Source organism: Eretmochelys imbricata, chromosome 11 (genome assembly GCF_965152235.1).
Source record: "Eretmochelys imbricata isolate rEreImb1 chromosome 11, rEreImb1.hap1, whole genome shotgun sequence".
Taxonomy (NCBI): Eukaryota; Metazoa; Chordata; order Testudines; family Cheloniidae; genus Eretmochelys; species Eretmochelys imbricata.
In genome coordinates, this window is record NC_135582.1 from 52,269,896 (window position 1) to 52,294,043 (window position 24,148).

The 24,148-nt window shown below is 39.4% G+C and overlaps 1 protein-coding gene across 5 annotated transcripts in view; it reads left to right on the forward strand.

Annotated features, from left to right (window-relative positions):
* PMS1 (PMS1 homolog 1, mismatch repair system component) overlaps positions 1-24,148 on the forward strand; it is an 89,111-nt gene that overhangs the window by 51,473 nt on the left and 13,490 nt on the right. For 3 of the 5 annotated variants that reach the window (XM_077830142.1, XM_077830144.1, XM_077830143.1), the window contains 5 exons: positions 5,668-5,790; positions 6,678-6,821; positions 10,908-11,824; positions 18,091-18,549; positions 20,593-20,723. In XM_077830142.1, coding sequence (XP_077686268.1) covers positions 5,668-5,790; positions 6,678-6,821; positions 10,908-11,824; positions 18,091-18,549; positions 20,593-20,723 — 1,774 coding nt within the window. Of the gene's footprint in view, positions 1-5,667; positions 5,791-6,677; positions 6,822-10,907; positions 11,825-18,090; positions 18,550-20,592; positions 20,724-24,148 lie in introns of those variants that run through there. The other 2 variants (XR_013347514.1, XM_077830145.1) reach the window with 2 other exon arrangements.

Genomic DNA, 24,148 nt, shown 5'->3' on the forward strand with positions numbered 1-24,148 from the left:
ATGCATACTGTGGAAACTGCAGAAGACGTTATATGCACAGAGACCATGAAACAATACCTCCTCCCACCCCACTCTCCTGCTGGTAATAGCTTATCTAAAGTGTTCATCAAGTTGGGCCATTTCCAGCACAAATCCAGGTTTTCTCACCCTCCGCCCCCCCACACACAAACTCACTCTCTTGCTGGTAATAGCCCATCCAAAGTGACCACTCTCTTTAAAATGTGTATGATAATCAAGGTGGGCCATTTCCAGCACAAATCCAGGTTTTCTCACCCCCTCACCTCCCTCCAAAAACCACACACACAAACTCACTCTGCTGCTCGTAATAGCTCATCCAAAGTGACCACTCTCCCTACAATGTGCATGATAATCAAGGTGGGCCATTTCCAGCACAAATACAGGTTTTCTCACCCACCCCCACCCCCATACACACACAAACGGCTAGTGGCGTTCTGTTATTTTCTTTGTTAGGCCTGTCCTGTAGTAGGTGACTACACGATCCATCATCAACAGCCAAGCGATACAGCCGCATTTGCTCCAACCCCTCAGACAGAGACAAACACCTACAAGATCTCTATCAAGCATTCTTACAACTACAATACCCACCTGCAGAAGTGAAGAAACAGATTGACAGAGCCAGAAGAGTTCCCAGAAGTCACCTACTACAGGACGGGCCTAACAAAGAAAATAACAGAACGCCACTAGCCGTCGCCTTCAGCCCCCAACTAAAACCCCTCCAACGCATTATTAAGGATCTACAACCTATCCTGAAGGATGACCCAACACTCTCACAAATCTTGGGAGACAGGCCAGTCCTTGCCTACAGACAGCCCCCAAACCTGAAGCAAATACTCACCAACAACCACATACCACACAACAGAACCACTAACCCAGGAACCTATCCTTGCAACAAAGCCCGTTGCCAACTGTGCCCACATATCTATTCGGGGGACACCATCAAAGGGCCTAATAACATCAGCCACACTATCAGAGGCTCGTTCACCTGCACATCCACCAATGTGATATATGCCATCATGTGCCAGCAATGCCCCTCTGCCATGTACATTGGTCAAACTGGACAATCTCTACGTAAAAGAATAAATGGACACAAATCAGATGTCAAGAATTATAACATTCATAAACCAGTCGGAGAACACTTCAATCTCTCTCGTCACACAATCACAGACATGAAGGTCGCTATCTTACAACAAAAAAACTTCAAATCCAGACTCCAGCAAGAAACTGCTGAATTGGAATTCATTTGCAAATTGGATACTATTAATTTAGGCTTAAATAGAGACTGGGAGTGGCTAAGTCATTATGCAAGGTAGCCTATTTCCCCTTGTTTTTTTCTACCCCCCCCCCCCCCCGACGTTCTGGTTAAACTTGGATTTATGCTGGAAATGGCCCACCTTGATTATCATGCACATTGTAAGGAGAGTGGTCAGTTTGGATGAGCTGTTGCCAGCAGGAGAGTGAGTTTGTGTGTGTGGAAAAGGGGGTGGGGGGGGTGAGAAAACCTGTATTTGTGCTGGAAATGGCCCACCTTGATTATCATGCACATTGTAGGGAGAGTGGTCACTTTGGATGAGCTATTACGAGCAGGAGAGTGAGTTTGTGTGTGTGGTTTTTGGAGGGAGGTGAGGGGGTGAGAAAACCTGGATTTGTGCTGGAAATGGCCCACCTTGATTATCATACACATTTTAAAGAGAGTGGTCACTTTGGATGGGCTATTACCAGCAGGAGAGTGAGTTTGTGTGTGGGGGGGCGGAGGGTGAGAAAACCTGGATTTGTGCTGGAAATGGCCCAACTTGATGAACACTTTAGATAAGCTATTACCAGCAGGAGAGTGGGGTGGGAGGAGGTATTGTTTCATGGTCTCTGTGCATATAATGTCTTCTGCAGTTTCCACAGTATGCATCCGATGAAGTGAGCTGTAGCTCACGAAAGCTCATGCTCAAATAAATTGGTTAGTCTCTAAGGTGCCACAAGTACTCCTTTTCTTTTTGCGAATACAGACTAACACAGCTGTTACTCTGAAACTTGAAATAAGGGTCATATAATAGGAAGTGGGGCTACAAACCCCACCTATAATAATATAATAAAATAATCGTGTCACTTTAAACAACTGGTTTAACTTAAAATCAAGATTCCTTGCTTATCTATTTTTTCTAAAACTTTGTATTATCATACATATGTATGACATACCTCGTATCATATTTAATAGGTGACAATTTTACCAGTGCAATCCAGTTTTAGAAATCTTCACTCATTAACTCTGTTATGGTGCATGCTGACTTCCCAAATAGTTTTTGTCAAGGTTCCTTCCCCTCTCTGAACTCTAGGGTACGGAGGTGGAGACCTGCATGAAAGACCCCCTAAGCTTATTCTTACCAGCTTAGGTTAAAAACTTCCTCAAGGTACAAACTTTGCCTTGTCCTCGAACCCTATGTTGCCACCACCAAGTGTGTTAAACAAAAAGCAGGGAAAGAGCCCACTTGGAGACGTCTTCCCCCCGAAATATCCCCCCAAGCCCTACGTCCCCTTTCCTGGGGAAGGCTTGATAAAAATCCTCCCCAATTTGCATAGGTGAACACAGACCCAAACCCTTGGATCTTAAGAACAATGAAAAAGCAATCAGGATCTTAAAAGAAGAATTTTAATTAAAGAAAAAGTGAAAGAATCACCTCTGTAAAATCAGGATGGTAAATACTTTACAGGGTAATCAGATTCAAAACATAGAGAATCCCTCTAGGCAAAACCTTAGGTTACAAAAAGACACAAAAACAGGAATATACATTCCATTCAGCACAGCTTATTTACCAGCCATTTAAACAAAAGAAAATCTAACGCATTTGTAGCTAGATTGCTTACTGACTTTTTACAGGAGTTCTGAAGAGCATTCCTGATCTGTTCCCGGCAAAAGCATCACACAGACAGACCCTTTGTTCCCCCACCCCACCCCCCGCAGCTTGGAAAGTATCTTGTCTCCTCATTGGTCATTTTGGTCAGGTGCCAGTGAGGTTATCTTAGCTTCTTAACCCTTTACAGGTGAAAGGGTTTTGCCTCTGGCCGGGGGGATTTGATAGTTCTGTATACAGAAAGGTGGTTACCCTTCCCTTTATATTTATGACAGTTTTAAACAGTTAGTAACAGTCAACTAAGTCTGAATATGGCAACTTATTAACTGCCTGATTTTAGAGCCTTCCAGTAGTGTTTTAATGTTGTCCATTTGTTTCGCAAAGTTATTGTTTGAAGTGACTTAACTTGTGTCTAGTATTTAAAATTTTAAAAAGAAGCTAAAACATAAAACAAAGTGACATTTAGATTGGATGTGAAAGAGTTGCAGAATATAATGTAAGAGAGCAGCTAGTTGTTTTTCCTGATAATGATCCAACAGACAGTTGACACCTCTTTAATTTGACCAGTGGCATTTAGTTATGTGTATAATTGTTGCTGACCAGAACACTCCAGCTTTGGCACATAATGTTCATTGCAGGGCTAGGGGAATGAATAGCTTGCTGAAGTGAAGTAGCTAACCAGGAATCACAAAGGGTTACACTGAAGCCAAAGGATTGATTATCTGTTCTGTTTCAAATGTTTGTTAGCTTTGATTTAAGTTAATAAAAAAGGCTGTGACAAAATTTTCAGTCTTGGTTCCAAAAGTTAGGCACCTAAATCAAACTGGCCTGATTTTTCAAAAGTGCTGAGCACTCACAGCTTGTAGTGCCCAGTGGCTGAAGTGGGCTAAAGGCAGACCAGAGCTCTGTGTTCAAGTGATGTGTGGGTGACATGCTAGCCAGGAAGTCTATAAGTATTAAAGGGAGTCCTGGGCAATGGCTGGATTTCTCGGAGGGGTCAGGAGCTGGGAGATCCAATCCAAGGATGTGGGTTGGCGGGATCTGTAGGCAAAGTTGGGTCAGGTAGCAAGGCAGCGTCAGGCAAGGCAGCAACTCACAGGCAATGGCCCGTTGCTCAGGCATCTTCCACTTCCTCCTGAGGACTTTATATAGTCCAGGTACCTAAAGAGAATGCTCTCTATCCAGCCAGTCAGGGGCCTTGGGCATGGTTGCAGGCCTTTAGCACTAAGGCTATTGGTCAGGGGCAGCAATACAGTGCATTGTTGTGGTGCAGCTTCTAGAGATGCTGCCTAAGGGCGTGATGGGCTTGAGTTCAATACTGGCATCCTGACAATGACTAGTGTTGACTTGGGGTGATGGTTCAGCACACCCTTGTGGCACAGAGGCTAGGTGTGCTGCCTAGGGAACCAGTGGGCTTTGGTTCAATACCAGTATGCTGACAAAGCTCTCATTGAAGTCAGTGAGAGTCATGGGTGCTCAGCATCTTTGAAATCAGGCCACTTTGATTTTAGGTGCCTAGCTTTAGACATCCATGTTTGACTATTTCACCCATGTTACAGGTAGAACACGTACAGGAGAGGCAATTGCAGAACAAGTTTCCCCACTCTGCTTGCAAGTGTGCCTCAGCCCTAAACCAAGGAAGTGAGCTAGTGGCTTAATCCCCATTCCATTCATTCCCTGGCTTCCCTGCTGAACCTGCCACCTAGCATGCCAGTTGTTGCAGAAAATTTTACAATGTGGATGATGTCTATTTGGAACTGGACTGGATACCAGTTTCACACAGGCTATGGTATAGGCATCATGGTAGTAACATTAATGTGTGTTGAGTCTGTCTTGAATTTGAACTGATGACTTAGAGATGATAGGGGCAAAGGGCCCCATATTCCATTGCTAATCATTTATCAATCCTCTGAGTTCTGTGTTTTATCAAACATTAGCTTTACCAGGTAGATCACAAGGAATGTGCTGGCATCTTGAAATGAGACTACACTAGTATCTGTATAAAAGAACACATCAGTATGCCTCAGACGGGCATCAGAATGCCTCAGGGGTTTCTTGTTTAGATGTCGTAAATTTGACATCACTTAAAAAGTATGCAGCAAAGTGAATTGAATATTCATCTGTTTGTAAGACTGACCTGGGGGACCAGATGCTGGCCTTTTTAAAGCTGCTTTGTGCTCCTGGCCGCACAAAACCATTTCAGGGTGTCCTAATGTGGGGGAATCCCTGGCCAGCAGAGAACTGATACAGTCTGCTTTATGTTACAGTTGCCCTGGTTTCTTCCATTGTAGAGGATGGACAAGAGCAGGAGAGGGTGGGTGTGTCTGGAGCAATTCCCGCCTATGGAACAGTCATTGTAATGATGCCTCTAAAATGTACAGGGGTCAAACTGGCAACCATAAGTATCAGACGAACACAAAGGTGGCATCATGCTCTGACAGTTCCTTGTTGCAGAATAGCCCTTGAGACTGCTCCAAGGATTAGAAAGGGAGAGAGCAAAGATGGCGTAAAGCCACTTCTCTAGGCCCCAATCAACACCGCCTCCACTGCACTGAGTGATGCTGTGGTGTAGCAGAGGATCTGGGCCTAGGATTTCCCAATAAATTCAACAGGAATACAGGCAAAACATAAACTGTTTCAGCTCTTTTTAAAGAATTCTTTTCTTGATTTCTCTTTGATAATTTTGATAATGAATGTTTGGGTCATTTGAATCTTGCGCTAATTAATTTGTTATCTGTTTTCTTTACAAATAAAATGTGTGGGGAGACTTCTCTTATTGATCATTGTACTCGTTTTACAATTATAGGTATTTCTGTCTGGATTTCTTCCAAAACGTGAATCAGACAATTCTTTGACAAGTCTTTCAAGTTCAGAAAGGAGTTTCATCTATATAAACAGTCGGCCAGTACATCAAAAGGAAATATTAAAGGTACGATACCCCAGCTTCTAATTCAATAGAATAAAGAGAGGTTTCTAACTTTCTGCCCACAATCGATAGCTGGTGTAAATTAATTGAAGATGCAAACGTTAGCTTTTGAAAGTCTAAATGCATACACAAATTGGGTGCTTTAGGCATCTAAACACTATTATTTGCACTACAATTGATTGTGGGAACAAAATTAAAGACTACGGCAAAGCCCCTTTTTTTGTGATGGAAGAAATCAAATAATTCTCACTTGGGGCCCAAAGTTATGTGAAACTTTCTTCAACACAACCTGAAATCAGGTTCATAACCTCTAAGAGTCAAGTCAGACAAGTCCTCTCCCTCCTATATCCCAAACAGGGAGAGAGACCTGGAGAAAATCTTAGGCACAGCCAGGGTTCCACCTTCTCATTCTTTTTCTTTTCTCAAAGAAAACAATATTTATTTCAAAATATTACAACATATAAATATATTTTCATTTTTTTAAAATTCTGAGATAATGGTGTTCAGTTGCCCTAGGAAAAAGTGCTGGATCTCCTGTCCACTTTGGGCACTGAATAGAACTGTACAGGACCTTTTTCTCCAAATGTATCAAGTGGGCTACATACATTATTTCAAAAAGTTCATGGAGCCGCAGTTTATACTTTGGAGCAGATTTTCTGGGATTTACATGGCACAAAGGCAGTGGAAACCACGTGCAAATGCCCTCCTGAGGATTTTCCTGGTGCGCAGATCTCCCCAAAAGGACATTTTTAACTTAATTGTTTTAGTATCTTCTTTAATTTACAAACAGTTTTTAAATTGTATTTTGTCTAGTGTAGTATTTTGCTTCTGTACCTTTTGGGTCTATTTTATTACTTTTACTGACTTTCCTTTGTTGCATTTATCTGTAGCTGGTTCGACAGTACTATAATCTGAAGTCACATAAAGATTCTTCTCGTTCGTACCCTGTTTTCTTTATTCATATTACTGTACCTGCCTCCGCTGTGGATGTTAATTTAACACCTGATAAAACTCAAGTTTTACTTCATAATAAGGTAATTTATATTTTAATTTATTTTTAAATTGGTATTTGCTTACTTAGGCCCTGATCTTAAAAGACTTACCACGTTTAATTTTAGGCTCATGCATAGCTCATTGGCTTCATTGTGACTAATCAGGTACTTGAAATTAAGCACGTGCATTAACCTTTACAGGATTGAGGCTTTAGTAGTTCATATATGATAGACTGCCCTTGTAACATGACTATTCGAAAATTATTGAATCAAATGAGTAACCATTTATTTCATTTTAAAGATCATTTGTGTACTGTCGTACTAGCCCGTCTCAGCCATGCTCCTTTCAGAGCCCAACATCCTGAGAACATCTATACTGAGTTAGACCATGGACCATCTAGCCCAGTGTCCTATCTCGGACAGTGTCCAGTCCAAAATGCTTCAGAGGAAATGAACAGAGTGATCTGTCTCCTGCCATTCAATCCAAGGTTCTGGCAGTTGGAGATTTTGGGACGCCCAAAGCATGGGGTTTTATCCCTGACCATCTTTTCTGATAACCATTGATGGACCTATCCTCCATGAACTTATCTTATTCTTTTTTAACTTAGTTATACTACTGGCCTTCACAACATCCCCGGCAAAGAGTTCCACAGGTTGACTATGTGTTGTGTGAAGATGTACTTCCTTATGTTTGTTTTTTAAACCTGCTGCCTATTAATTTCATTGTGTGACCTCCTAATACTTGCGTTGTGTGAAGGGATAAATAATACTTCCCTATTCGTTTTCTTTATACTATTCATGATTTTATAGACCTCTATCACATCCCCCTTTAATCATCTCCTTTTCTAACCTGAACAGTCCCAGATTTTTTTAATCTCTCCCCATATAGAAGCTATTCCATACCCCTAATCATTTTTGTTGCCTTTCTCTGTATCTTTTCCAATTCTAATACACCTTTTTTGAGATACGGCAACCAGAACTACACACAAAATTGGACGTGTGGGTGTACCATGGCTTTATATAGTAGCATTGTGATATTTTCTGCTTTATCATCTATCCCTTTCCTAATGGTTCCTAATGTTCTGTAAGCTTTTTTGATTGCAGCTGCACATTGAGCAGATGTTTTCAGAAAACTATCCACAGTAACTCCAAGATCTCTTTCTTGAGTGATAACAGCTAATTTAGACCCCATCATTTTATATGTATAGTTGGGATTATGTTTTCCAATGTGCATTACTTTGAACGTATCAACATTGAATTTCATCTGCCATTTTGTTGCCCAGTCATCCAGTTTTGAGAGAACCTTTTGTAGCTCTTCGCACTCTGCCTGGGACTTAACTATCTTGAGAAGTTTTGAATCATCTGCAAATTTTGCCACCTCACTGTTTACTTTTTCTGACCCCTGTTTACTGACATTTTGTATATTTTGGCCGTGGGGGCCTTCCCTCTTATCCCATGACTGCTTAGTTTGTGTAAGATGGGTGACCTTGTCAAAAACTTTCTGAAAATTCTACTACACTGAATTGACTGGATCCTTGTTTACGTGCATGCCGACTCCCTCAAAGAATTCTGATAGTTTGGTGAGGCATGATATCCCTTTATAAAAGCCTTGTTTACTCTTCCCCAATATATCATGTTCATCTATGGGTCTGATAATTTTGCTATTTACTATAGTCTCAACCAGTTTGCACTGTACTGAAGTTAGACCTATTGGCCTGTATTTGCAAGATTGCCTGTAGAAAGTTTTTAAAAATAGGCATTACATTAGCTATCCTTCAGTCATCTGGTAGAGAGGCTGATTGAAGTGATAGGTTACATACCACAGTTGATAGTTCTGCAGTTTCATATTTGAGTTCCTGCAAAACCCTTGGGTGAATACCATCTGGTCCTGTTGATTTATTACTCTTTAACTTATCAGTTTGTTCCAAAACCTTCTCTACACCTCAGTCTGGGACAGTTCCTCAGATTTGATGCCTAAAAAAAGTCTTGAGTGTGGGGATCTCCCCCATATCCTTTGCAGAGAAGACTGATATAAAGAATTCATTTGGCTTCTCTGCAACAGCCTTATCTTCCTTGAGTGCTCCTTTATGGCATCTTGATCATCCAGTGACCCCTCTGACTGCTTCATAGGCTTCCTGCTTCTGATGTACTTAATTTTTTTTTCTGTCATCTTTTTATGGTTAGCTGGTTGCTCTTCAAATTCTTTCTTGTCCTGCCTTATTATATTTTTACACTTGACTTGCCAGAGCTTATGTTCCTTTCTATTTTTCCTCACTAGGATTTGACTTCCATTTTTAAAGGTTGCTTTTTTACCTCTAACCACATCTCTTACTCTGCTAGTTAGCTATGGTAGCATTTTTTTGATCCTCTTGTTTGTTTGCTTGCTTGTTTATATTGAGTATACATTTAGTTTGAGCCTCTATTATGGTGTTTTTAACTAGTCTTCATGCAGTTTAATTACATTATGGTTGTTATTACTGAAAGAATTCAGTTATATTCACCTCTTTGACCAAATCCTGTGTTCCACTTGGGACTAAATCAAGAATTGCCTCTCCTCTTGTGGGTTTCAGGTCAAGCTGCTACAAGAAGCAGTCATTTATGGTGTCTAGAAATGTTGTTAGTGCATCCTTTCCTCATATACCCAGTCAATATGAGAATAGTTGTAATCCCCTATTATTATTGTTTTCTGCTTCTGTATCCCTTCTAATCCATCCTGGTCATGTGTTGGTAGTATATTCCTGCTGCTATACCCTTTATAACATCGGATATATTGCTATACTCTTTATAACATCAATTATTTTAAGTCATACATTCATTTTTGTCTTCACAGAGCTGCTGAAATCACACTAGCACTTTTCATCTTCAAATGGCTTTATAATGACTGACTAGTCTGTAAACAGAAATATGATTTATGTCCTTTTTACACAATTCTATTAATAATTGTATAGTTACTTACATTAAGTGGGGGGTTAATATTTAAATATTAATATTAAAAACTTGAGTTGTTTCTGTTTTAGGGCCAAATTTTGCCATTGTGTGTGCGTGGCATGCCCTTTGACATGATGGAGGCTACAGGATTTAATATTCATGACGGAGATTGAAACTTGGCCCACTGAATCTTGTATTAGAGATCGCATAGAGACAGATTGTGATACACTTATTATCACTGAATAGCACCTTAGACCATAAGTAGTACCATGGAAATCAGTAGGTTTGCTTAGACTGCTCAAGGTAAATAAGGGCTTCTCTGCACAATGAGATGATACACACTACGGTGGTATGATTTCTAAAGTGCACTGTTTTGCATAGTACTAGATTCACATTAAAGGTTCCCTAGCACGCTTTAATGTAGTGCAGTTTGAAACAGCCCAATTAATGCACAGCACGTTAGTATGCCTTGGAAATCATACCCCCATAGCGTGGATTACGGGAGACAAGCCCTAAGGGTGGCACAGTCTAGACTGATATGTTGCCACCTCTCTTAACAGTGCATTTTCTTGGTTTTGTGGGTTAGAATCACAGGCTAAATGATATTTCAATATAATTTGTGTGAAAATAAACATAAGCAGGTTATTTTCATGTTTAAGTTTAATTAAAACTCTCCTTTTACTCTAAGGAAGTTTTCTTTCTTTTTGTTTGTTTTTAGAATTTTCTACCATTTATGTAAAAACAGTCTTTGAACCATTCTGAGAATGAACACTCTCACTAAAATCATGATGCTAACTTGACTTGGTTGTTCATCCATTACACCCTGATAGTGTGTTTCTAACTCCAATTAGCAAATACTGAGTGAGAATAGATATGTTAATACTGTTCTAAAGAAACAACATATGAGTACTAGATCATAAAGAAAGTAGTACATCTGTTTTGTGGTATTAAAATTTATCAGTGGAGCAAAAGTATTTATAGGGAAAGATTTAAGGCTAAAGGATTTCACTGATTAGTGAATGTTTGGAGTATTTTAATGCGAACGTATGAACTATTAATGCTTCACAATACAATCAATCTAAATTTACTCACAAAATACAGTGAATAGAATTGTTTTTTATTGCTACTGTGTTGTGTCAACAACTGTCAAGTACATTTTCATTAACAATTTGTCCTAATGCTTATGAGTTTTCTTTTCAGGAATCTGTCTTATCCGCTGTTGAAAATGTATTGACATCACTGTATGGGCTACTACCTGGAACAGTTTCTTGTGAAACTAATAAAACAGATGTTACCCCAGTGGACATGGTTGTTAATGAAACAGAACAAACAGATGTGCTTGTTAATAAAATGGAACCATTTGGGAATAGTGATCCACATGCACATACTTCATCCTTTTCATTCAGTAATGAAGTGCAAAATGGGCAAGCAGGAAAAAACACCGAGGTCTGCTTAAATCATCAAAGATTTTCTAGTGATAATACTCATGGTCTCCTCAATAGAAAAGAAATTTCTGGCACTGACGTGACTGTGAGTGATATATCTCAAGACAGTTCCATAAATAATTTATCATGTGAGGACAGCCAGAATGGATATAGTGTAACATTAACCCTAGATGGCAGTACTCACATGGACACTCAATCTGAAAACAGAAGTGAGCATCCTTTAAGAGCCGGTCACACTAATGAAATGGAAAAAAATGAGGCAAATACAGTACCTGAATATGTATCTGAAATCTCTGCTGATAATTGGAGCAAGGGGAATGCACTTAAAAATCCTAGAGGAGAGAACCTGGAACCTGTAAAGATTTTGATACCTGAAGTAGGAGGAATAACAAATCATAAGGCAAATGAAAATACTGGTGAACAAGATCATGATCAGCAGAGTGCAAATCAAAGTATAAAAAAACCGAATGTAATTAATGATAAAGCAGGACAGATCATGGCCTATGATTTAATTAGTAATCAAATAATCCGGAAACCCATGTCAGCAGTTGCCCTGTTCAACCAAGAATATCGTTCTAGATTATTAACTGATAATCCAAAGGCCAACATGGAGGACTTGATGCTGAAAATTGAAGGACTATGGGAGAAACTGAGCAGAGAGGAGAGAAAGAAGTAAGTTTCCAGAGTTTGCACCTGACCTCTAAGCCATGTAGTTTCCATTCTGGGTGACTCATTGGGTCCAAAAAATGAAAAATTACATCCACATCATTTATAAAAAACAGGATGGAAAATGATTTTTGGCTTGCCAAGAACACTATCCTGGCTAAAGTTTGTATTGCTAATTATGATGTTTACTGTGCGGAGATATGTACTGCTTTCTGATTTACTCATTTTGATATTACTAATTTTTCCATTCTGTTTTTCAATTTAAATATGTTGCTGTCTTTCGTAAAATACTTCAATTTTTGCAACTTATTAAAATTATATTTTCTTGTAGACAAAGATAATGACCCTGTATAATTGCCATCTTACTTCAGTAGATTATTGATTTATTCTTTAAACACTTGGCACATGTTGTGTGTTCTCTCTGTGCCATTATAGACATCTCAGGATAGTTACTATCACCAACCTTCTTTTGCCCAATACCAAGGCACATTTTGAGCAACTTTTTTCCAAGGGCTGGTAGATTCACTGTGCTGACTTATATCCCATTCAGCTGGGTTGTGGTCAGTGGGATTGCACAGATGTATAAGATCACACAGAACGTCACTGCATTTTTTTTTAACAATTACTTTCCATTACTTTCAATAAAATATTATTATCTTGTCATTCTCATGTGTTTTTAGAGGCAAAATCCTGGCCTCATCTATGCATTTGTTGGGGTCCCCCCACATTCTTGAGCTATCACAGTTCTGCTGGCTGAGTAAGTCCAGTTTTTAGGATAATCAGGCAGGAGGTGTACAGCGCCTGAATTGCATGAAGCCCACTTTTACAGGGACTTACCAAGAGGCTGTCATTCTGAGTGTGTTGTGGGAGGAGTTGGTTAGCAGCTGAGGCTCCACCACCATGTAGTTCCCCAATCCTTCTCTCTTCCATCCACTATTTTATTTATTTTTTTCATTGCTCTACACAAAAAAGAACTTTTCCCAGACTCTAGGAATTTGAACAGGTTGTTCTGTTTTTTTAAATACAATTTTAAAAAAAACCCCAAAGCCCCTTAAGTCCAGAAGGTATCCCAACCCCCATAACTATGCATAAAAAACTGCATCAGATAATGAATTCTGAGAAGTATTTCATGCTAGCCAAATCCCCACCAATTCAGAGATCTCAGCACTCCCCAGCATCCAATCAAGACAAAGTAGATTGTCTTGAGCACCAGCCACAGAGAGGCTCTATGTCTTGTAAGGAAGAATTAAATTAACCATATCTCTAAACAGTCCCTTGCTCATATTTTTCTTTAATCATCCAATTCTCTACCCACTGAAGTTAGTGGAAGTTTTGCCATTGACTTTAGTGGGAGAAGAACTAAGCTCTGAACTGCTGCTAGGAGCAAAAAGAATGAGAGACTGTTTCCTGTGTGGGATGTGATGGTCACTTATGAAGCTTGCCGCTGAGAAGCTGCTTTTAAAAGCTAAAACAGTGTTAGGAATATGGGATTTGCCATACTAATTCAAGCTCTTCCATTATCTCTAACATCCCGATTCTGGTAGTAGCCAGTATCAGACGCTGAGGAAAGAAAACAGTCCTTAATGCACCTAGTCAGGTATGTAGTGCAATGTCCTATTCAATGGGAGCAGGGGAAGGACAGTTCCTTCTTGACTCATAGGTAATCATTTTGTACTATGAAGCATGCAACTCAATTACACTTACCAACTTGCGTAGTTGTAACTGTCACTTTTGGTCATAAAATCATTGAAACTTATGTCCAGTTTGCCCTTTTTCCACTATAAATGTCACCTCTAATGAATTTACAGATGAGTTACCAAATCCCGAATACTGGAATCTCCATATTACCTAAAATGAAGATCTCTAGGTATGTAATTCATATTGACACCACATTTTTTTTAAACCTGATTTTACAAAATTTTCAAACATTTTAAGACCTTAAAAATGTTGCTTGCTTGCATTATATGGCCTTCCCTGCAAACTGAACCTTGATGCATTGGAAAGGCTTGTGTGCACCAATAACCCTCTGAGCTGTGCCAATAGGAGTTTTAACTCCTGGCAGGTTACCCAAGCCAGACACGTTGTTCTGGGAACCTCAACTCTATTTTTTTCTTAACTTTTCTGCAATTAAAATCTCAGTTTTAATATTCTACTAGCATTTATTTTTAAACAAAAATTGGATTGCTCTTGGATAGAAAGTGAATATACACTATATATGGAATATCTGTTGAAGCTGATTTCCATATAATTTAATTAAATTAATAATACCTTTGAACAATAGTCTGTGATAGACACCAGAGGTAACACTTGTCATCTTCTGCCAGCAAAGCAACATTTAATATAACTCCATCCAAAAGATATATTAGATAGAGAGAAATTCCCAGAATATAAGGAATATCCAGTTAGCATTTATTATAGACATTTCCCATTTGCAAAAAATTACCTATTATCAAAGATCAGTGCCCTAATGTTTTCTTTATTTTCATCAGACCTATTGTCTGGGGTTTTACAGATTTCCCTCCTTCAGATGGATATAACAGCTAAGTTTTCTGGTTCAGTGCTTAAGTATTGGCTAAGGCAAGCAACAATCCAAGAGATCAAAGATCTAAGAGAAGCTAACAAAGCAGAAAGATCTATAGTTGTCTTCTCAAAGGTAGCAATTTTGAAGATTTGTTCAATGTTTAATAAAAAATGTAATTCTCTACTAATTCGGTCTACCAGGATAAATTAGGTCACTGATAGCAGGGGTTCTCAACCTTTTTCTTTTTGAGGCCAACCCAACGTTCTATAAAAACTCCACAGCCCACCTGTGCCACAACTGTTTTTCTCCATATAAAAGCCAGAGCCAATGTTAAGGGGTGGCAAGCAGCTCAGATGCCCAGGGCACCACGGGTGTTCAACCCCAGGTATTGGCTCAGGGCTCCGGGCTGTAGTCCTGCACAATGGGGCTTCAGCTTTCTGCCTTAGCCCCTAGTGAGTTTAATGCTGGCCATTCTTGGCGGACCCCCTGAAACCTGATCGTGGCCCCTTCAGGGGGTCCTGGACCCCTGGTTGAGAACCACTGACCTATAGTAACAAGGGGATTGTGTATTTAAAAGGATAGTCTAAGAAAATACAGATTGTCATCCACAGTCCATACACTTTTACAAGGTGCCAATAAAGTCAAGAGACAAAAGCTATTGTCAGAGAAGAGGTATATTTTCTCAAAAGCAGCCCTAGAATGTGATACTTATCAAATACAGTAGATTTTAAATAATTGATTTGCATTATCTGGATGAGCTGACATTGGAAAAGGATGTCCTCTTTATTTTAGTTTGGGGTATTTGGGGCTCTTTCGAGTCAAATTTTGCCAAAAGTTGCCCTATTCAAATTATCCTACTTGCTTCCTCTCTATAACAGTCTCAGAATTCCCATCTCCTGGATTTCTCACTGCTTTGCTAAATCTTTGCATCTGGGCTTAAAGTACAAGTCAGAAATAGTCCAATGTAGGGTAAGTCACATGGGAGGAAGCCTTATGTTTTGTCCTTGAGCAAAGCTGCTTTTTGAATTGAGAATTCCAGCATCATCTTTAATCAGACTTCCTAAGACAGCTCTAACTAGCCAGGAGGCAACTACCTGTATTTCTCCTGGTCCCTCTGGATCACACCTGCCTATGCTGAAAGATCTTTCCTGAAAAGGGAAATGGGTAGCTTTCACTGTTAGTGACCCTACTGTTTACTTTCTGAATCTAGACTGAACGCTGTCAGATACTTACAAATCCCTCAGACTCAACACTTGCAGGGCTGGAGTTCCTCCTGAATTAAACTTATAATAACAAGTGTTCCTTAAATGTATGGGTTTTTAAAGTTTTAATATGTCATTGTAAACCCAATAGCCACATAATTAAATGTTCACCTTTGTAACAAACTGGCATTGAAAGCAGAAAGAGTATGGATCAGGTCAAAGTTATAACCCAATATTCAGGATTGAACAGAAAAACTTAAGTGATTTCACCCACTAATTTTACGAGTAGCAGATGTTTTTTATCTTAACCTTTACTCCATATTTTCCTTGGACATGATTTGTTGCTCTTCCCAAGATGACTGCTTTAGTTAACTAAATATTAGTACCATATGTGAATGTTAGCACATTATAATTAATTACAAATGGTAACCCTTCTGTTGACCTTATTTTCCACCATACGTGCAGATAATTGAATCTGACTGTTCCAGCAAGTATCAGTGAATAAATTAACATAAGACCAGTTAAAATACTTACCTCCAATACTGATATAGGATAATACTGCTTCTTACTGGAAATCAGTTGTATTACTAGACAGAATCCAGGATATTGAATGGGGGTAGGAAAGGAGAAATGAGCAAATTGCTGCTAAGGTCTTTAAATATTAAAATTTGTATCTGGGAGGCAACCAGCCCTATAGGTCAGTAGTGTAAAGTCCCTGCCTTTATATAACCTAATATAACGTTAAGACTATTATCTTAGTCGTACCCACAAAAAAGCTTATAGCAATTTTAAGTGTCATAGAGCCTGACTGTGCTATACCCATCCCTGTTGTTCAGCATTCACTCCTGCTTACTCCCATGAAGTCAATACGATTACTCACTTAAGTACTCACCAACAGCAAATGCAAGTGTTGCACAGTTAGATGCATGATCTCAATCCCCTTTATACTTAAGCACTGATATAAAAGAGGTCTTCACTTTAAGGGTCTGAGTGTCACCCTGTATGTACAGCCACAGAGGAACAAAGGAATTGCCATAGCAATGACTAGTAGTCAGTGTAGTTCAGTATCTTGTTTCTTACAGTGGTTAGAACTAGACGCTTTGAGGGAAGGTTTCAGAAATCCCAGAGGACAGTTAAAGAATAGCCTGCTTATAAGAAAGTTTCTTCCTTAACCTCAGTTAGTGGTTGGCTTAAGCAAAATAATTTATATTCTGTATTATTTTTATTCTATCTAATGTAACTGTGGATCATCTCATTATTCATATAAATGAATCATGGTTTTCTGAATCCTGCTATGCACTTGGACTCAATGATCTGTTGTGACAATGAATTCCACAGGATAATAATATATACATTGGGTAACAAGTTAATCATTTTTTAAATTTTTGCTTTCAATTTCATTTAGTATCCCTTTGCTTTTATATTATAAAAGGGAGTAAATAGGAGATCCTTACTTACCTTCTCTGCGTCAGTCATAATTTAGGTGTTTGTTTAGTTTAGAATACCTGGCAACCTGTCTTTTCAAATTCTCCTCAAACTAAAGTCTTTCTAGAGATGGTCTGATCCATAGCATTATTTTATGTTTGTATAGTTTAAACGTGCTTAAAGAATCTCTACAATAAACTACATCAGTGTAATTTTATTTCTTTATAAAGTTATTCAAATTGATCTGCGTAGACTAGGCTCTTCCTGAAATCCTGCTTGAAGAAAGTCCTTTCCTGGGGCTCTTATAATTTAGCCCTGGGGCCGGGCAAGCAGTAATCAGAAGCAGTTTGCTACCAAATGCCTGTGCTTCTCTGATAAGTTGATTGATATGGCTATTACAAGTAGTCCCCCAAAATTATGAATGTAGGTATCAGTGTCAGTTTTTTATATCTATTGCAGTCAAAGAATTTAAAACCATTTGAAGTCAAAATGCCAAGAGGCACTACTCTGCAATACAAGTTAAGTGCCTATAAACTGAACATGTACTTCTGAAACAGTATTTCTGGTTATAAATTTAAGGTTAGAGTGAGCCTTTAGGTGTAAAGCAGAGGTATTCCTCCAGGGCAGATTGGAAGAGGCCCTGGAGGTTTTTCGCCTTCCTCTGTAGCATGGGGCACGGGTCACTTGTTGGAGGATTCTCTGCTCCTTGAAGTCTTTAAACCACGATTTGAGGACTTCAATAGCTCAGACATAGGTGAGAGGTTTTTCGCAGGAGTGGTGGGTGAAATTCTGTGGCCTGCGTTCTGCAGGGGGTCAGACTAGATGATCATAATGGTCCCTTCTGACCTAAATATCTATGAATCTATAAGTAACAGCTCAGCTCCTCTGGCTGTCACACTGGGTTAGAGGCAAGGCTCCATCCACTGTTCAGACACTTCTTTCCCACTTGGTCAATGGGGTAGAGTACAGGGATCTGAGTACGTGGGTCAGGATGTAGAGAAAGCTAATGTGGCCGTGAAAGGGAGTGGAGGTGCATGACTGCATTAGAATGTGTGTCACAATCTTGCCTTTAGTTTGTTACATTTGTGATTTCTCTCCCATACTCTGCCCCACTCTCTGTTTAGGTATGAAGAAAAAGCCATGAAAGACCTGGAACGATACAACCACCAAACCAAGAAAGCTGTGGAGCAGAGAATACAGAGATCAACAAAAGAGACAGAAAAAAGATACAAGCCCAAACTGAAGACTTCTCTCTCTGACCAGCAGAAACTTGACAAACTTTTTCAGTCTCAAATTGAAAAGAAACACAGCCATAACCAAGCTATGAAAATTGTACAGGTGCCCTTTTCTATGAGTTCTTTCAAACGTCAACTTCAAAGGCTTGAGAAGAGAAATTTTGATAAAGACGAGTCTTGCCTGATCTGTCACCTGAGTTTTCCTGATGCATGGATAACTGCTTCTGAAAAAAAAATCATGTTGCTAAATCCGTATAGAGTGGAAGAAGCCCTACTTTATAAAAAACTACTGGAGCAACACAAACTTCCTGTAGAGAAACTGGACAAGCCAATTGTATTAACTGACAGGTATAGTAGTGTGGAGCAAGGGTGTTGTCGTGGGGTTTTGAGGGGTTTTGTTTTGGTTTGGTTTTTTTGTGGTTGGTTTTGTTTTACTAAGTATCATTTAGGAATTATCTACTGTAAACACTGAGGCACAAATTTTTCTTTAAGTGATGGTCCCTCACTCAAGAGCTCCATGCACCTGAGACCAGAAGACTTATTAGCAGTGTCCGTTGGTCTGTGCCTGCGTCTCCTTGTGCTCCAAACTGAGGGCATAGGGAGTGGTGCAGATTTCCTGCCTCTTCGGTTCCTTTGTACCATCCATGGTCTGTGACGGAATCCCTCCGGTGTCCACAGCTTTACTAGCATTCCTGCTTCAATTTCAAATATTTCTGTAAAAAGTTTTTGCCTTTATCTAGTTAGTTAGTGGTAGTGTTTAGTTAGCTAGTGTTAGTAGAGGTTTTGGGGGAATTCCTCCACCCCAGTATTCCCACTATTTGGAGTACTTGGTATGTCTAAGATACCTGGCTTCAAGAGCTATGTGGCCTGTCCCCAGATCTTCCCAGTTAGTGACTTCCATGACACTTGTTTCTATTGCCTGGGGAGATCAACGTCCCCTCCAAGTTGCAATATTTGGCATTCCTTTCCCCTCTGAACCTGGCAATCTTGAGAGTTCCAGCTCTGAAGATTCCTGCTGGATTGCTCAATCCCCCAGGCCAACCCTGAGTCATTATTGGTAGTAGATGCTGAGAAGTGCCCCTCTGACTGCAGTACTCCCCTGTTCTGGATCATGAGAGGACAGAGCTAAGGACCTGAGCAGGCGCAGTAGATGGGAGGAGAGTAAGAGCAAACACTCTCATAAAAAGGAGAAATCCCCTCCCAAGTCCTCATCTAAGAAGAGGACTTCTTCCCCTGCACCCTCCCAATCTGGTCAGACTCTGCATCCTGTTACAGTTGTGTCAGGATCTCAAGGGGAGCACAGGTCTGGCTCGTAGTATAGGGAGCCAAAAGTGCTTTGAAATTGCTGACCCCTGAAGGGGTGGGACCACCTCCAATACCAGTAAGCAAAAGAAGGGAACGATGCTGCCCACACCAACAGTACCATCCCTCATCAAAAAGGGGATTTGGTGATACCCATATTCATCACCTGACCTTAATCGGCACCATTGGCTCTGTCATGAGGTAGATACGGACCACGCAACTCAAAACTCCAGCTACTGTAAGGTAAGTAACATTTCTTTTTAAATCTACAGGGAAATATTACTTTTACATTTTACACCGTGTTTTAAAATTAGAAAGAGACCTAGTCCTGCTTGTATTGAAGTTACTAGGAATTTTATCATTGATTTTAGGGTTGTAAAGTGAGGGCAAAATACTTCTTAAAATAAATTATTTTATTCATCACCCAGAGCTTTGCTAAATATTCCCTATTTCCACAGCTCCTCACCAACTTTTACTGGCTGTGGAGCTGGTGCGGTCTAATGTTAATTTCTAACAATCTAGATTTTGGGGTTCTATATAGAATGTAAGAGAATTCGTATCCTTATCTGCTTACCTTAACAGTTTCTATGCATTATAATTTTTTGATTTTATTTAATTGGATCCTTCTTGCCATCTAGTTTTTATAACAGCTTTATTATCTAACAATTTTAATTTTAAATCATGATGCTTTTTTCTTAGAATAATAGGAATATACTTTTGACTTAGGTAATTTATTTTTAGCAGTATCAGTTACAAAAAATAAAACACAGGTCTTTGGAATATAAAAAGAAAATTGTCAGACTCAAGTCTGTCTTTTTCAAGTTTATTTGACCTGGAGTTTTTATGTTACTTCTGTTTTCCAAAAAATCTAATGTTGCCCTTTTACAATAAGAATCCATTTATCCCTGGATTTTTTCATATGTACATGTAATTTTAAAAATGTCTAATAGATTATACTACTTGGTTAACAGACTTGTCATGGAATTGTCATGCTGGTAGTAAATATATTATTGTTCACTCCGTCTCTCTGTTTATTATAGTTTTTTTTATTTTAAGCCTTGTGAAATTGTTTGTTTGTTTGTTTTTCAGTTTGTTCAGCGGATCTCATTATATGGATTCTCTCTACAATATGCCAAAGGATTGCCAAAAATTAAATGGATCAATTTACTTGTCGGATCCAAGGCTTATAGCAAATGGTTTTAGGATAAAACTAATACCAGGTATGATGTAGTTTTGTATTTATTTTGACTCTAAAACTTTTTTCTTCCACATTTGAAATGACTCCATATATGATATATTGCAAATCTATATCTCCTCACCAATCAAACCATCTGTACCCTCAGTTCCTCAGCATTCAAAGGTATTCTTATGTGGCTAAAAGCATCATCTCTGTCACTCAGTGCATTGGGAAATAGAAAATGATGGCTGGTTAGTGAGGCAGTAGAGCAGAGCTTCAAACAAACATTTTGTCAGGAATAAAACCCAGGTCTCCTAATTCTCAGTCCTATGCTCTGACTACTGCCCCAAGCTGCAACTGATGTTGACAAAATCTATCACTTGTGATATGGGAAGCACTCATTATATGTTTTGCAGAGGACTTAGTTAGACCCATGATCTGCCTTGGTGACATTGACCCACATCATAACACTTCAGATTTATTTTCATAAAAGTCTTTCCTGTATTGAAGCCACTGTCGTAGACTGGAGTCATAATTCATGGATATCCCTGTGCAATGCAGCTGAATAAGGACAGAGTTCTTTTTGTTTTCTTTGAAATGTGAAGCTTTCCTTATTGGCACACTTGCTAAACTAACCAGGCCTTTGGAAGGCAGGAATGGTTTCTCTTCTGTTCTCTGTAGGCCTGATCTATATCCCACTGGCATCAATGACTTCAATGGGAGCTGGATCAGATGTTGTGAAAGAGTCTTTTGCAAGCGGTTCTTTGCCACAGGAAACAAGTGGAAAACCTTTAAATTTTTGCATAAGAAAAAAAATAAAGGAAATATCTGTGGTGGGCTATTTGTATCCTCAGCATCTCAGCAGCTGAAGGAAGGCCCCAGAATCCATGCCTTTTTCCTGCCTCACTGTTCTTTGGTCTTCTGGAATGGAAGTCACCGTTCTTTGATCTTCTGGAATGGAAGTCAGTGTTTTGGTGGGTTTTCCTCAAGCCCAACAGCCTTTCCTAGTGCTTACCACTCCCACCGCCAACACCTCCAGAGTTCAGGATGTCTCTTGTTTTGCTGTGCAATGGATTGGCGACGCTCTGGAGGCCCAGCAAGGCAGTTTTAAGATTTGAATACTGGTCTGCCTTTGCATCAGGATCATCATCATAATTTTTGCTAGCACTTAGTTTGGGGTCAATAGCAGGGCTGTTTTAGAACCCCCGTCAGTCTACTCTCCAATAGATTAGTGGTATGATATAGATTCTTTCTCATTTATTACCTTAATAGCCCAGAAGTAAAGAGTGGGTATACTTTTACACTAGATGATTTACAGCCATCCTGCCATCAGTGGAAATCCAAAGACAGGCTTCGCAGAGGCAAATCAATTGCAGACATTTCCTCTATCACAGTGCCCATGGAGGCTAGTTTCTTGGGGTGCAGTGCCTAGATGGCAATTCACTTGATCCAGGGCAGAGATTCACTGTAAGAGCTGTTGGGAATGCTGTAGCTTCATGTGTTACCACATCATGCATATGCAGAGTGATGACAGATGTATTGTAACATATGGAAACCTTCAAGGACAGGTCCAAAAAAGATGCTGGAGCAAGTCATTAGTGAAAGGCCAAACTGTTCTTTCAGGAGAAAGCTATTCTTCCTTCTGGGCCACATATAGCCTGAACAGAGGATGCTGGCAAACTGGTTATCAATAGGCAATAAGTCAATAACAACAAGTACATGGAATTTAATCCAGGACATTCTTTAGCGGATCCCAACCTAGTGGCTTCTTCCTGCAGAAGGGGCCAGTTCCTCATTTGCTCCTTTTTCATAGTTGTTTGTGCTTACTTCCCAGATACAGAGTGCTTATTAGGGGCTCCTTGAAGTTTGCCAGGGTCCATTTCTGTTGTAAGCACTCATTAAAGCTACTCTTCAGATATGCATGCAAGCTTGGTGTCATCTTAATTACGGACACTCTCTAGCTCACCTTTCTCATGACTCACTTCAGCTGCAAGGTAGTGAGTTGGGATTATTTTATTTATAGACATAGATATTTTTTATTCTCTAGATAAAATTACCTGCAGACCAACCCTAGACTAGTCCATCTTGGAATAGTGAGAACTCTAAACAATCAATTTGTTTCCCCTGAAACTTCCCATTAACAGACCCTGTTTTCAGTTGCTTATAACTTTGCCAAACTTTAGCCATCCAACACTTAATCAGAAAAAATGTGAATGATAATTGGGGATCGTTTAAGAATACTTTACTAGATACCCAGAAAGCCACAATTGAAGAAGAAGGCCCAACTGGTTAAAAAAACAGCCTGGTTTAGAGGGAAAGTGAAGGCAGCTGTAAAAAAAATAATGGAAGAAAGGGGAAGTTGATGATAATTAATATAAATCAAAAGTTTGTAATGGTAGAAAATTGACAAAGGAACATGAGTTCCTAGTGTGACACTGGGGACAAAATAGATAATGCAATCCTGGGATGCAGAAATGGGGGAATCTCAAGCAGGAACAGAGGTTATTTTATCTCTATATTTGGCACTGGAGCAATTCCTGCTGGACTATGTCCAGTTCTGGTGTCCACAATTCAAAAGAAGAATGTTGATAAATTGGAGAGGGTTCAGAGATGAGCCGTGAGAATGACTAAAAGATTAGAAAACATGCCCTATAGTGATAGACGCAAGGAGCTCAATCTATTTAGCTTAACAAAGAGACAGTTAATGGGTGACTTGATTACAGTTTGTAAGTATCTACATAGGGAACAAGTATTTAATAATGGGCTCTTAATCTAGCAGAGAAAGGTATAACATTATCCAGTGGATGGAAGTTGAAGGTAGACAAATGCAGACCGGAAATAAGGCATATATTTTTAATTATAAAAATAATTAACCATTAGACCAATTTACTAAGGGTTGTGGGAGATTCTCCATCAGTGACTATTTTAAAATCAAGAATGGGTATTTTTCTAAAAAGAAATGTTCTCAGAATTATTTTGGGGTAATCCTATGGCCTTCATTACCTTTCTGGCTTTGGAATATATGCAAGCTGAAATTTTCCATACCAGATGTCTGCCTCAGGCTGAATTGTTTTGGAAAATGGTCAGTTAAAATGGTTTAGTTGGTTCCAAGAATCAAGCGAGGGAAATATTCATTTTCATTCTTTTTCCTACAGCCAACAGCCTCCTTCACTACACAGCTCTTATTCATCCCCAGAGAAGTTCCAGTCTGTGCGCTGAATGAGGCAGGGGTCCTGTGGAAAAAATAGGATGTGCTCATGTAATTAAAGCCTGTGTCAAAATGCATACATAGAAGGAAGCCAAATTAAGGTAGCACAGGCAGCCTCAGTTCTGGCATTTTTCCTAGCTTGTGAGGGTTTGACTTTGCAGCCATAATGTCCTTTTTTAATGTAAGTTGAATGTGTTATTTTACATATTTGGTTTGTTTAGCATGAGATGGTCCTTGTATTTCTTTATTTTAGGGCAGGA